The 14,556-nt window shown below is 42.0% G+C and overlaps 1 protein-coding gene across 4 annotated transcripts in view; it reads right to left on the reverse strand.

Annotated features, from left to right (window-relative positions):
• The window catches only part of TMEM248 (transmembrane protein 248), a 71,467-nt gene that overhangs the window by 35,623 nt on the left and 21,288 nt on the right, over positions 1–14,556 (reverse strand). The window contains exon 1 of one of the 4 annotated variants that reach the window (XM_023655526.2): positions 8,493–8,953. The exons of 1 other annotated variant lie outside the window; for it this stretch is intronic. Coding sequence is in view for 1 of the 3 variants with exons in the window: in XM_070231779.1 (XP_070087880.1) it covers positions 8,138–8,185 (48 nt within the window). In the remaining 2 variants the exon portion in view is untranslated. 2 more of the 4 variants (XM_070231781.1, XM_070231779.1) reach the window with 2 other exon arrangements.

Genomic DNA, 14,556 nt, shown 5'->3' on the forward strand with positions numbered 1-14,556 from the left:
AGGATCAAAACAAAAAGACAACTCACCAACTGGGAGAACTTATTTGCAAATCATATATCTGACAAGGGGTTAATCTCCATAATATATAAAGAACTCACACAACTGAACAACAAAAAAAACAACCTGATCAACAAATGGACAGAGGATATGAACAGACATTTCTCCAAAGAAGATAGACAGATGGCCAATAGGCATATGAAAAGATGTTCAACATTACTAATCATCAGGGAAATGCAAATCAAAACTACACTAGGATATCACCTTATATCTGTTAAAAAGGCTATAATCAGGAGCCCACCTGGTGGTACAGCAGTTAAGTTTGCACGTTCTGCTTCAGCGGCCTGGGGTTCGCTGGTTTGGATCCCAGGCCGAACCTATGCAACACTCGCCAAGCCATGGTGTGGTAGGTGTTGCACATATAAAGTACAGGAAGATTGGCACAGATGTTAGCTCAGGGCCAGTCTTCCTGAGCAAAACAGAGAAGGACTGGCAGCAGATGTTAGCTCAGGGCTAATTTTCCTCAAAAAACAAACAAACAGGAAATGGCTATAATCACTAAGACAAAAAATAACAAATGTTGGAGAGATTGTGGAGAAAAGGGAACTCTCATACACTGCCGGTGGGAATGCAAACTGGGGCAGCCACTATGGAAAACAGTATGGAGATTTCTCAAAAAACTAAAAATAGAAATCCCATATGACCCAACTATCCTACTACTGGGTATTTACCCAAAGAACTTGAAATCAACAATTCAAACTGACTTATGCATCCCTATGTTCATTGCAGCATTATTCACAATAGCCAAGATGTGGAAGCAACCCAAGTGCCCATCGACTGATGAATGGATGAAGAAGATGTGGTAAATATATACAATGGAATACTACTCAGCCATAAAAAAGACAAAATCGTCCCATTCACAACAACATGGATGGACCTGGAGGGAATTATGTTAAGCAAAATAAACCAGACAGAGAAAGACAAACACCACATGATTTCACTCATATGTGGAAGACAAACAAACACACGGACAAAGAGAACAGTTCACTGGTTAGCAGGAAGGGGGCTTCCTGGCACAGGGGAGTGAAGGGGAGCACTTACATGGTGACGGACAAGTAATAATGCACAAGTGAAATTTCACAATGTTGTAAACTACTATAAACTCAATAAAAAAAAGCTAAATTAAAAATGGAACTACCATTTGATCCAACTACCCCACTTCCGGCTAATTATCTAAAGAATACAAAAACACTAATTTGAAAAGATATACGCACCCCTATGCTCACTGCAGCATTATTTACAATAGCCAAGATACAGACACAACCAAAGTTGTTCACTGATGAATTAATGAATAAAGAAACTATGCTATATATATATATATATACACACACACACACACAATAGAATACAACAGCCATAAAAATGAATGAAATCTTGACATTTGCAGCAACATGAATGGACGTTGTGGGTATCATGCTAAGCGAAAAAAGTCAGAAGGAAAAAGACAAATACCATATGATTTCACTCATATGTGGACTCTAAAACAAACAAACAAAAAACAAAACAAAACTCATAGATAGAGAGCATACACTGTGGCTACCAGAGGGAAGAGGAGTTGGAGGGTGGGCACAAGCGTTGTGAAGGGAGGTCAAATTGTAGGGTGATGGATGGTTATCTAGACTTTTGGAGATTATCACTTTGTAATGTACACAGATGTCGAATTATAAGGTTGTACTCCTGAAACTTATATAATACAAAAAAAGAATCTAAAGTAACATTCACAAAATAAAGGCTATTTCAGATTTTTTAAGTATGAGAGAGTATATTTATATATGAAAGCATCCACATGGGAAAAAAGACAACATATCCTCAAATGTAAACAGCAGTGATTATCTCTAGCTGGTGAGATTACATTTTTTTTCTTCTGTCTATGTTTTTTTAAAATATCCATCATGAATATGTATTTCCTTTGTAATAATTTCTAACAATAAAATATATTTTTATATAAAAATATAAAAACAAAATTTATCATATATAAATTTTCTATATTATATAAAATTTAAAAACAAAAACATAAAATTTATAAATATAAATAATCTTCATTTGATCCTGCAAGACTGGTGGCCAAAATAAAACTTCATTAAATCTTAATTCCATTCATTTTCTTCATTAATAAAGGCAATAAATAGGAAAAAACAGAACTTCAGAGTGATTTCTTAAACCAACCCAGAAAAAAAAAATAGAAAACAACATGATCCTCTAAAACCAGAATGGTCCTGGTACTACAAAAAGGCAAAGCTTAACTTGCACTGATTTGTAGTTAGATGGATCTGTGAGAAACCAAGAATAAAATGAAAAAGAACATATAGACTAGGCTCCTCCACACAATCCAGTACTGTGTGCTCCTGGGGCAGGCGGTGCACAGAGGTTTTCCAGAGAAGCAGAGGCTCCTCCATTAGGGCAGAGGTTGAGAAGCCAGTGGAGGATGTGACCATGAGCCAAAAGGGTGCCCAGGATGGTGAGGTGTCCTGCAAGGCAAGGGAAAAGAGATTCAGAAAGCGAGAGGTATCAGTCAAATGTTGCTGAGAAGTGAACAAGAGTAAGAAAAGAAAGACCTCTGAGCCTCTCTGTTCTTTAAAAGCATGCAAGTGAAATTGAGCTTGCATAATCCTCTATCTGGCAAGATCACTGGTGACCTCTGAAATCCTCCTCCAGGAGGGGAGAAATCAAATGGAAAGGAGATAAGAACAGGGATGAGGACACTGAGGGACTAAGTGAACACCACTGGTTCAAATGAAAGGGACAAGAGACCGTGGGGTCAAAAGAAGCGAGGAAACAAACACATCTGTAAGCAGAGAACAGAGCCAGGAAAAGACGCTGGTCTCCCAAGGGACCAGGGAGGGCAGAAATATCTAATTTGCAACTTGATTATAATATTTTATTAGAAAGGAAGTAAATTAACACCCATTATGCCAGATACACGAGTCCTTTCACAGTCTCTCTCCCTCCCTCTGAAGCCCGTTTATACCACATGGCTACTTCTCCAGGTTTAAAACTAGAATCTTTGGACAGGATAGGGAGTCCATATTCCCAGATAATATCTCCTAAATAGCTCCTAACATTTTCAATTAAGATACACTAAAACACTACCTGAGACCCAAACCAAAAAGTTCACTTCTCATGAACAAAATCACCATTCATCTTAAACTAGATTTTTGACCTCAGGCTAAATGCAAAATTCCTTAAAGCTCTCCTATAAAGTCATGCCCTTTTCAAAGTTTTGAAGAGACTAAGTGTTGGGGGACCCGGGGGGAAAGGCCATAGGGAGAATGAGAGAGAGGGGAGGATGAGAGCACAAGCCTGCTCTATATGCCCACCTCGGCAAACACACTGGTCTTGTGCTAGGACAGGATGGCAGGAACTCACTTTGATGCGAGAGGTCCATTTGGAATGTAAAAATTAAAGTAGCATTTCTCAAATATCCTGTGATGTTTGAGATATTCAAAGGGCTTTAAGGCTGGGGGCTGCAAACCCTGAGTCTAATAAAGAACATTAATGGATGTGGTGCCAGATCATCTAAAACTTAGCAGAGATGAAGATATGCGCTCTATCAAAGAAACCCCGTGAAACCTCAAGCACCCAGCTACCACAGCACTGAGTAGAAACCATCCTCATTCCCCCATCATGAAGCAGTGAGTGTAGGCAGACAGATCCTCAGAGAGGCAAATGAGTAGCAAGGAAGACAAAGGAAAACTTGAAGGTCTCCAGTAAGACCTCGCGCTAGGTCTAAAGACCTAGTAAGGGCTCAGATGCTAAAGCCACTCTGAGTTTCAGGCCTTAACTCACCTCCATGTGGGATTTGACACTGAGAGCCACGCCGCCTTCGGGCTTCCAGGACCTCACTCTCCTGGCTTTCCTTTTACTTCTGTGGCCACCCCTTCCTTCTCACTCTTCTTCCAAAGTCCCCCTGAGTTCTTGCTGGGCCTCTGCTCAAGGTGGACACGCTCATTCAGAGCTTCCTGTCAGTTTTACGTATCTCCTCACTCCAGATCCAAACATCCACCTACTGAAGCTCCCTCCTTAGATGACCCACAGGCACCTTGCACCAACAAGGCCAAAATCTATCCCAAGTCGCCAAATCAGCTCCTCCCCATAAGGAAAGACAGCCATCTACCCAGTGACCCCTGCCAGCCATTTCTGACTCTCTCACTCTCCTACAACCAGTTATCAGTGACCACTCCGTTCCCACATCTTAAATGTCTCTCACAAGTCGCTCTCACTCCCTCCCAAATGACACTGCCTTCGTCAGCCAAACTGCACTCCAAATGCAGCCTGCTCCTGCTGTCTCTCGTTGTTAGGATGTTGTCTCTGCAGTGTCTCTACGTCGGCAGTGCCCGGCACTGAGAAGGTGCTTAACAGTAACACCTAACATTATTGCCAACTTTTTGTGAGAGAGGCACACCGTTCTAAGAGTTTTGCACCTGTTTTATGATCCTCACAACATCTGTATTTTACAAATGAGGAAATTAAGGCAAAAGAAAGTTAGCTAATTTGCCCAAGGTCACACAGTAGTAACTGAACTAGAGTCAACCAGCCAGCCTCCAGAGCCCACGCATTAACCATTAGGCATGCTACTGCCTCCCAACAAATGTGATGGGTTTGAATAAAAAGTCAATCCCATCAAATGAAATAAAAACTGAAAATTGTCCATACAATTTTGCAATCAAGACACCAATAGTGATGTAAGTGAAACCCCTTTCATTAGGGAGATGTGAAGGCAGAAACCACATTACAAAGGGCTAAGGAGAGAGTGAGAGAGCAGCATTTTTAACAGCTACCACTTAAAACGTGCCATGTGCCAGACACCATGCCAAGTGCTTTACATACATTATTTTTCAATCTTCACAATACTCCTAGGTAGACGTTACTATCCTCATTTTACAGAAAAGGAAAATAAAAGAAGTAATTTGTACAAGGTTATATTTCAAAGAAATGGCAGAGACAGACTGTGACTTAATTCATCTGACCCCAAAAGCTGTGCCATCAATCACAACACCAGGGTGGATAAGCAGGTTTCAAAAGTCAAATGCCAAGTTGAAAAGCAAAAAAAAAAAAAAAAAAAAAAATCACATGCCACAGATACATAAAGTGTATTTTAGTCATTGACTTCCATAAAAGCACAATTAGGATCAATTTTTTGAAGTTTAAAATGGTTAACTTATTTTCCATCTCTTTAGCAAAGCAACTCCCATCTCACTCAGCACTCTCATCAATTAGAGCATAAAGCAAAGGTGAGTGGAATCTTCTACCAATGGTTTCTTGTTTCTTAATCTAATACAATTCACAGTGCAGAAGAAACTTTCACAATAACTCAAGTTTAAATGATCAAAAGAGAAACTACAACAGAAAGCATCAACTTTTAGTTGCTAAACATGCATTTCAGGCAACTTCGGTACTCGAATAAAGACAAAAAGGGAAGAACAACATGGGCTGATATAATTACATATCTGTAACCAGACTTATTCCCAAAATTCAGACTTCAGCTGTATTTCTACTCATAACGAATGAATGCATTGTTCTATTTTCAAAGTCCTGATATAAAATCATGGTAACTTCCAACATGCCCCCTCTCTTTTTTAAAAAATAAATTCACCACAGTCCCAAAATTGAAAATCTCTTTATTCTTCAATTTTTTAATTGCTGACATCTTAAAAGACAAATTAAAAGTATCCTCATATTAAAATTTAATGATTTGGGGTTTAATTAACAGATATTTAAGAAAACAAACTATAAGCAATAACAAGATTAAATGAACACTACAAGCTCAATATAAAATTATATTATTACATCCAAACTCAATGTAAAAACTGGGAAATGTTTTGAAAACAGTACTTTTAACCAAACAGCACAAAAGTCCAACTAGCAAATGATAGTCCTTTGGAGACTATCATCAGCAAAGGTCACTGTGTAGTCCCCAGGACTACATTTAGCTTTGTAATCATACACAGAAAGAGCTATAGACCTCTTCTCAAATTTAGTCAATTTGTACATGTGGAAAGATAATTTAAGGATTTCCATGTTTATCAAAATAAATCCTAAATGGAAATTCAATCTGCTAAAAATCCTATCTTTCCTTCATTTCCTTTTTTTTCATTTTAACTGGAATGCCATAGCAAAAAATAAAATAAAATAAAATAAAAATCTTAAAGCCCTCTCACACGGCAATAGAATTCTGTGGCATGTTAACATTGCCAAAAAAACATCCCATAGATCTGCCATCCCCTGTAATATGACATGCTGTGTCCCCTGTTAGGACCACCCTTTTTCAGATGCTTGTCTATAATGAGAAGGAGATAGAGAAGTGGGTAGAGAGAAGGTAGAAGAGTCAAAAAAAAAAAAAAGCATTAAAAATTTAAGATAATGTAGTCCTGAGCATGTTAAAAGAAAGGCTAAGGCTGAAGCAAGTGAGGTCCGGAGACTAGTCACAACGTTCCAGAGCAATTTCATGGCATCATGTGTGAACGGCTTCAAAGGTTCTTCAATAATATTGGGTAAGAGAAACAAACAGCATCTCTGTGAAGTGAACTAGATGTCACTAAAAACACTCAGGGGATGGCTAAGGAGCTTGCCGTTTATCACTTGGCTGTAGCCAGAGTGGCAGAGACAGTACTAGAGCTGTGCTCCCGCAAATGAAACACAGGCACTGAAACAACTTGCAGACACCAAATTTAATTTCCTGATTGTTAACACCAGACAGGAATTACAATCAGCATCTTCTTCAATGTCCTTAAAATAAGCTAAGTACTGCTTTATGTCATTGGCTGCTTAACAGAACAAGAAAAACTCATCAAATGCAAACAATCCTTTGATACCCAGAAGCCAGACTGGGTAGCACATGCTTTTCTGTCTTAGAAAAGCAACGAATCCTTACCTGGCTGCCTCTGTCAATACTTCTAGGTACCTACTGACCAGCTACCCAGCCTGGGTGCTGTTCCGCCAACTGCCCCTAGCTCTTTCATTTCCCAGCTAACTCTGAATAACCCAAATCCTCCTGATCCTTCGAGGTCCACCTCAAAACTCATTTCCTTTATGAAGCCTTTTCTTATCCTAACCATAACGAAATCCCTAATAGTTGTTAGCTCCATAGGGCAATTAAATCCTCTCACATTTTACAGCCTATTGCTTTCTCTAAGTAAGTTCCTTGCAGGGAGAAACTAATATTCGAACTTAGGTCTCTCTTCCCTGCAGCAGCTGCAGCTACAGTCCAAACAGAGAAGGTGTGCTCAATCAGCATTTGGTAAGCTCAGTACCCAGCTGCAGGTGGCAGCTCTGATTCCGGTCTACCTCAATTAGGCCACAGAAATTCTTCCCACACTTTTACTAGGAAGTCAACACACTGCCTCCTTACTCCTAGAGAGTAAACAGGCTTGGAATGACGAAGTATATCCTAGCTGCACAACAGATCTATTTCCTTTTGGAATCCTTAAATGAAGTGTGGATGCAGGAAGGTGCTCTCACCTTTCAAGCACTGACATCTACAGCTGGGATACAAATGCTCAGACCCCAAGCTGACCAAGAGTGCTATAGGGATGAACCAGTTTATCAAATATTCATCATCAGTCCTGGAGCGTTTCCTCCCACTACCTCCCATAGCAGCTCACCTTTGAGGCAGGAAAGTAGCAATTCAGGAGGAGCCACAATCTTTCCTGCTTTAGCAGGCTGCAAAGCAGCTCATCATTCATCACTCAGTGAGGGCTGTAATCTACTAGTTGAGAACTACAGACATTAGATTCTTCAACAAGAGCCCCCCTCACCAGCTGTCCATCGGTTATGGTGTTCACACAATTCAAAACCGCACAACAGGCCTAGTTTTATTTCTGACGGTGCCTAGCAAGGAAACTAGAACTACATTCCTCGGGATGACCCTAAAGCTACTCATTCTATTAAAATACGACTACAAATAAGAAACCATCCCATCTCTAGATATTTACCAAGTTTGACACGTATAATATGCCACTATTTCACTTTTAAGTTTTTGCACATACGTGAGTCTGTCCCTCCCATCTTCTTTCTGAAATGTGTATAATTCGCAAACGGAGAAGTAACGAAACACTACCCAAAGTCAAAAACAGCAAACTACCAAAATGTTCCCCGTGCCAAATCCAAATGATCCAGGCCTCAGCTCCATATGCCGGCAGTCTCACCATGTCGGGGGGTGAGGGAGTTGGGGGGGTGAGGGAGTGGGGAGGGAGAGCCCTTGCTCCGGGGATGCGGGTGGACAAATCCCGGCGGCGGGTGAGCAGGCCAAGGCCACCAGCGCAGGCCAGTCCCGGACTGAGGAGCGCGACCCCCACCAGCAGCTGGGGCGGGGGCTGCAGCCCCGAAAGGCGACGAAGAAACCCGCCGGAAGGGCCGCTCCGGAGCAGCGCGGCCCCTCCCGGCCTCGCGGCCAGCCCCGGCTGAGCCCCGACCCCAGCCCGCCCGCCCCGGCTCACCACGCCCCGGTGGGCAGCGGCGCGCCCCGGCCCGGCCGGGCCAGCTGCTCGGCGGACGCCCAGGGCTCACTCGCGACGGCGCGCGGCGGGCCCGGGGCCGCTCGGCACCATCCTCCCCAGCGCGCCGGCCGCAGCGTCTGGCTCCACGGGACAGCCGCGAGCCCCAGGCCAGTCTGCCTCACGCCGCCGCGACACGGGCCCGCCTGGGATCCGGCAGTCGCGGTTTCCGGGTAGGAAAAAAAAAAAAAAAAAAGCCACCGCCCACGCTGCCGTGACCTCCGACACCTGGCGCCCAACGGCAGCGCGGCTGGGACAAGATTCCTCAGTCGAGGGTGGAGGAGACCACGTTTCCTGGTTGGGTCACAAGGGGGGCTTGCAACCGAGCACGTGGGCTGTGTGCGTGCAGGCATGGAGTATGTGTGTTTCTGCGTGTGAGTGTGCTGTTGTGAGAGTGGGACTGTGGTAATGTCACCGACTAGTTGCCGCGAGGAACTCAAGGGTGGGTTTGGAAGCGTTTAACTGTTTTTCCAAATTTTTTTTTTTCCTCTTGTTACATCAAGGAGATGTAATCAACAACCACCTTGAACCAGACCAAGCCTCACCACAAGAGCTATGCCTAAGACCTTTGCCTTTTTTTGGAGGGGGGAGGGGGGAAGATTAGCCCTGAGCTAACATCTGCCAATCCTCTTCTTTTTGCTGAGGAAGGCTGGCCCTGAGCGAACATCCATGCCCATCTTCCTCTACTTTATATGTGGGACGCCTGCCACAGCATGGCTTGCCAAGAGGTGCCATGTCCGCACCCGGGATCTGAACTGGCGAACCCTGGGCCGCCGAAGCAGAACCTGCGAACTTAACCGCTGCGCCGCAGGGCCAGCCCCTGCCTTATTTTTAATGCTAAAATCTCTCCAGGAGGAGCTTAAATTCTATTCTCACAGCCTGCAGTGTAGGTGGAAGCATGGTTTCCAACTGAGCCTGCGCAAGCAAACCCCCCCCACTTTTGAATATTCATTTCCTATCCAAAATGAGTGTCCCTGCTTCCCTTTGTTCGGGAATGCCATGACTTTGGAAGTGCTTCCTCATGGCCTCCTATTTGCTACAAATAGCCTTTGTGAGACAACTTACTTCTGGTGGAGAGTCTGATTTAACTCACCAGGAGGGAATCCACTTTGGTTTCGGTAACAGTTAAGCGTGCATACGTGGAGCAGATCTGTCTGTGTCAGTATGCATTATGTACAAGGCCGTTTCCCATGCACACACGTGGATCTGTACGCATGTTTAGTGTGTGGTGGGTGTGAATATAGGGTGGGTGCATGCATAGGTATGTATGGTGTGTGTGTGTGTGTGTTTCTATGCTCGTATATTAATCACTGCTGATGAAAGTATAATTTGGTACGATCACTTTTCAAAATAATTTGGCATTATCCAGTAAACTTGAAGATAGACTTCCTCTCTGGAGGATACATTGTGTTGGAGAAACACTTGCACATCTGCACAAGTAGACCTAATAATGTTTATAGCACCACTTTTTGTAATGACTAAGAATTGAGGACAAAAACCAATTCCCTTACAGTCAAATGTAAAAATAGACTTTGGTATATTCATATATAATCAAATACAAAAGAGCAGTGAAAATTATTGAAAACAGCCAACACAACAATGAGGATCAACCTCAGAATATAATGTGCTGGGGAAGCAAATCACAAAATGATACATTGCAGCATAATTCCATTACATAAAATTCTAAAACATGCTAATCTAATCAACATATTGTTTAAAGATGCATATATAATTCATAGAACTCTGACAAAAAGCATGAGAAAAAGATGCACAAACTTCAGGATAAGTGTTAAGAGGATGGAACGGGGGAGGGGTACACAGGTTATGTCAAAGGTAATAGAAATGTTTTTTATCTTAAAGAGGGTGATGGTTACACAGTTATTTATTGAATTGTCATTGTTTGTATTTTATACATAACTTACAAATATTATTTTGTATCTACTAAATAGTTAATAAAAACAAAAAACACTATGATTTACCATTGAACTACAAAGTTGCTGAGTGTGCAGATGACAAAGGCAGTAGAAGTTCCTAAGTACCTTAAAATAGGTCAAATCTTGGAGACGTTGGTGTGAGTCATTCATGAGTCATGACAGAGAATGACTGCAGACCCAAACATATATCTTTTGACAAAGGTGTCAACAGCTTTCAGCTGGTTTTCAAAAGAAGCTGCTTAATTTCTGTAGAAAGTCCTTAAACTGAAGATAAAGCTTCTATCCTCAAGATCATACCCTCAATCTTAAAGTTGTTAAAGTAATCCAAGGTATAAGTAGAGGCTTTGACAAGCACGCCAATGCAAGCAGTGAACACTGCCAATGACCAAGGGTTATTTAAATGCATATTTACAGTTTGGTGAATATGGATTAAACTTAAACTTGGATTGTGAAGGTGAAGAGCAACGTGGTGGGTCATTGAGTCAGGATAAATATATTCTGTCATGAGTTAAAAATAAATTTTGTCAGCTCTGTGCATCAAAGTCCAAATAGGAAAAAAAAACGTTTCACTCCACTATTTTCATACACACCATGTAATTTTTTTCTGAAAACGTGTTAGTAAATCAATGACCATCTTACACTCAATGAAATATTGAATCAATAAATACTTGTTGAATAAGTGAAATTTCTTCCTCGTAAAAGAAGAAATTTGAATTCTGACAGAACACCTTTTTCTGTCATTACCACTGACATTACCAATGACATCTTTCATGGGTAGTAACAATAAGGGACTCACTGAGGATAAGATAGTAGTTTACTAGGAAGAAGGGTATGTGACAGCAGGAAGGAGAGTGGGAGGCACTGGTTGGAGGCGGGATTTGGGGTCGAGACCTGGCTCTGGGGCTCACAGTTTTGATATCGACCCTGATATCAGCTTCCCCACACTAAACCCAGCATATATGGGGTTAAAACCAAAACACTCATTCCCTGCTTACTCTCTGGCTTCCTGGCTCCAGAATCCACTATGCTCCATGGAGACAGACACCGTCAAGGACAAGCACCTGGACTGTCTCCTCCCCACAAAGAGATACAGACTGGTGGGAAAGCTCCTGACCAGCAAGGTCATGAGCTCTCTCCTCTCTGCAAGTGTCTCAAGGCCAAAGACAGGCTGGTGGGAAAGCTCCGACCAGCAAGGCCATATGCTCCCCCTCCCCTACCTAAAGCCCCAAATAAAAACCCTTCCTTTTAGCTTTTCGGGGAGTTTTTGGAGTTTGAGCGTTAGCTGCCCTCTCTCCTTGCTCAGCACTGTGCAAAAATAAAGTTCCTACTTTCTTCCACCACCCCCGGTGTCAGAGATTGGCTTGCTGCGCAACGGGTGAGCGAACTCACTTCAGGTTCGGTAACAGTGTGGGTCACCTTGAGCAAGTCACAAACACTCTGAACCTCATGTTCTTCATTCGTAAGATGGGGATGATAATATCAGCTTATTCAAGTTGGTAAAAACCTTCCAAACACTCTGTAAACTAGAAAGCACTATCCAGAGATAAATTGTGTGCTGTGAGAGTTAACCGTGGTAGGACCAGAGCTAACCTGAACGGCTTTGTTACAGTTCCTCCAGGGTTCTGACCCCTGGTCAAGGCATGACAGAAACTGATTAAGAGTATTGCTTTGTAACTCACGGGTTCAAGGAGCTTCAGAGTAGTTTAGGTCAGTTTCTTAGCATTATTTACTGATAATAGTCAGACTGATGATTTTCACCTGGTCTCAGTGAGACCCCTCCCCCCAAATGGCTCTGCAATTGAGGCTCGTTACATAGCAAGACTATGCCTATGTGACTAGCACAATATTTAAAAAAAAAAAAAACTCAAACTCCACTTTGGGCTCCCTATTCCAACGTGTTCCATGCACATGTTGATGGTCCCTGATCCAAGAGAGAAAATGGGTTCTCTCTTGGCTTTTACAAAAGAAAGGTAATAGGACCTTGCATCTGGCCTTCCCAGACCTCTTGCTCTAAGACAGCCTTCGGCTGTGATGCATATCTTTACTTTAATACTGTGCTACATTATATTTTTGTTCCCGTAATAAACTGTAGATTTGTTAGCATTGTCACTTAGGGTCCTGTGTGTCTTCTTTAGCACCCAAACCCTGTTAAACCCTACTTAATTGCCACAGTTCATGCAGCTGGTAGAAGTAGGATTTACTGAAAAACCCCTGACTCATTCTTCACTCAAAATATGGCTTAGACAAAGGGCAGAGGATACGAACAGATATTTTTCCAAAGAAGATATACAGACGGCCAATAGGCACTTGAAAAGATGCTCAGCATCACTAATCATCAGGGAAATGCAAATCAAAGCTACACTAAGATATCACCTTACACCGGTTAGAATGGCTATAATCACCAAAATGAAAAACAACAAATGTTGGAGAGGATGTGGAGAAAAGGGACTCACGCAAACTGGTGCAGCCACTATAGAAAACAGTGTGGAGATTTCTCAAAAAATTAAAAATAGAAATACCATATGACCCAGGTATCCCACTACTGGGTATTTATCCAAAGAACCTGAAATCAACAATTCAAAGAGACCTGTGTACCCCTATGTTCATTGCATCATTATTCACTATAGCCAAGACATGGAAGCAGCCCAAGTGCCCATTGACCGATGAATTGATAAAGAAGATGTGGTATATACATATATACAACAGAATACTACTCAGCCATTAAAAAAAGACAAAATCATCCTATTTGCAATAACATGGATGGACCTTGAGGGTATTATGTTAAGTGAAATAAGCCAGACAGAGAAAGACAAACACCATATGATTTCACTCATATGTGGAAAATAAAGTAAAACACAGATGAAGAGAACAGTTTAGTGGTTACCAGAGGGGAAGGAGTTGGGGGGTGGGCACAAGGGGTGAAGGGACACATTTATATGGTGACTGACAAATAACAATGTACAACTGAAATTTCTTAATGTTATAAACTATTGTAACCTCAATAAACTAAATAAATAAATATGGTTAAGGCATTACTTAGAAAGAAAATAGATGATTCTGATGAAAATAAACAAGTTACTCTTGGTTTGAAATAGCACAGACTTTGGAATTAGATACTAATAACAAAACTTTCCAGTGAAATCTGGAAATGAAAGAATCTGAACCTCAGGAGCTAGAAAAATGGGTCAGACCACTGACCCACTAGAAATGAAAGAGCCCAAGGAGAATAAGGAACTGGGCCAGGCATAGTTGGCTAGGTGGAAATCACTCTTAATGAGGAAAGACATACTGATGAAAAAGACCTCCTAGTGCACATAAAGTTGCTTTAAAGGCATCCTATTCCAAGAGGAATGGTAAGGAGGTGCGAGCTGCCTGGAATGGTAACAGGGCACTGTCAAATGGGCCTTGCAATTAGAGCAGACACTAAGACAACATGGCCACACCCACAATGGGAACAGCTGGCATGTCAGCACTGCTAGGTTAGGTGTCTGGGCATCCCAGGCACAATGGCCTGGAATTCTCATAGTAGAAGCCCAGGATCTGCACTTATGGGGGACATACCTCAGTGTATGGGATTTTTACAGGAAAATGCAACTTATCGAAGTGCTTTTAGCACTTTGGTACCATGACTGAGTGCAAGTTGCAGGTATTGGACAGATTTTAAGCAGCACCAGAGTTCTTCCCATGGGGGACACATGGGCCCAATAGGGATCCCAAGAAGGACCCCTCCTAATGGGAACCAAACTCTGTCAAACCACATGACCTGAGAAAAGCAGTTTGGCTATGCCCTCAGGATATTTTGAACCTGAAATAACAGATAAGTTTTCTAGCCTAGACTCCTATAAGAGATAATATATGGTATATGAGAAAAGGTAGATTTTGTTGGGAGGGACAAAATAATCAACGATAGATTAATTATGGTTTAATCAGTCAACAGAAGTATGCGATAAAGTGCAGGTAGTCATTGATCTGGGAGGAAAAGAATTACAAAGTATGAAAAAGTTGTGCTGGTATTATTGGGTAGGTCAGCTGTCTGTTTAAATGAATAACAACCCCTCAAATGACTGCAGACT

Source organism: Equus caballus, chromosome 13 (assembly GCF_041296265.1).
Source record: "Equus caballus isolate H_3958 breed thoroughbred chromosome 13, TB-T2T, whole genome shotgun sequence".
Classification (NCBI taxonomy): Eukaryota; Metazoa; Chordata; class Mammalia; order Perissodactyla; family Equidae; genus Equus; species Equus caballus.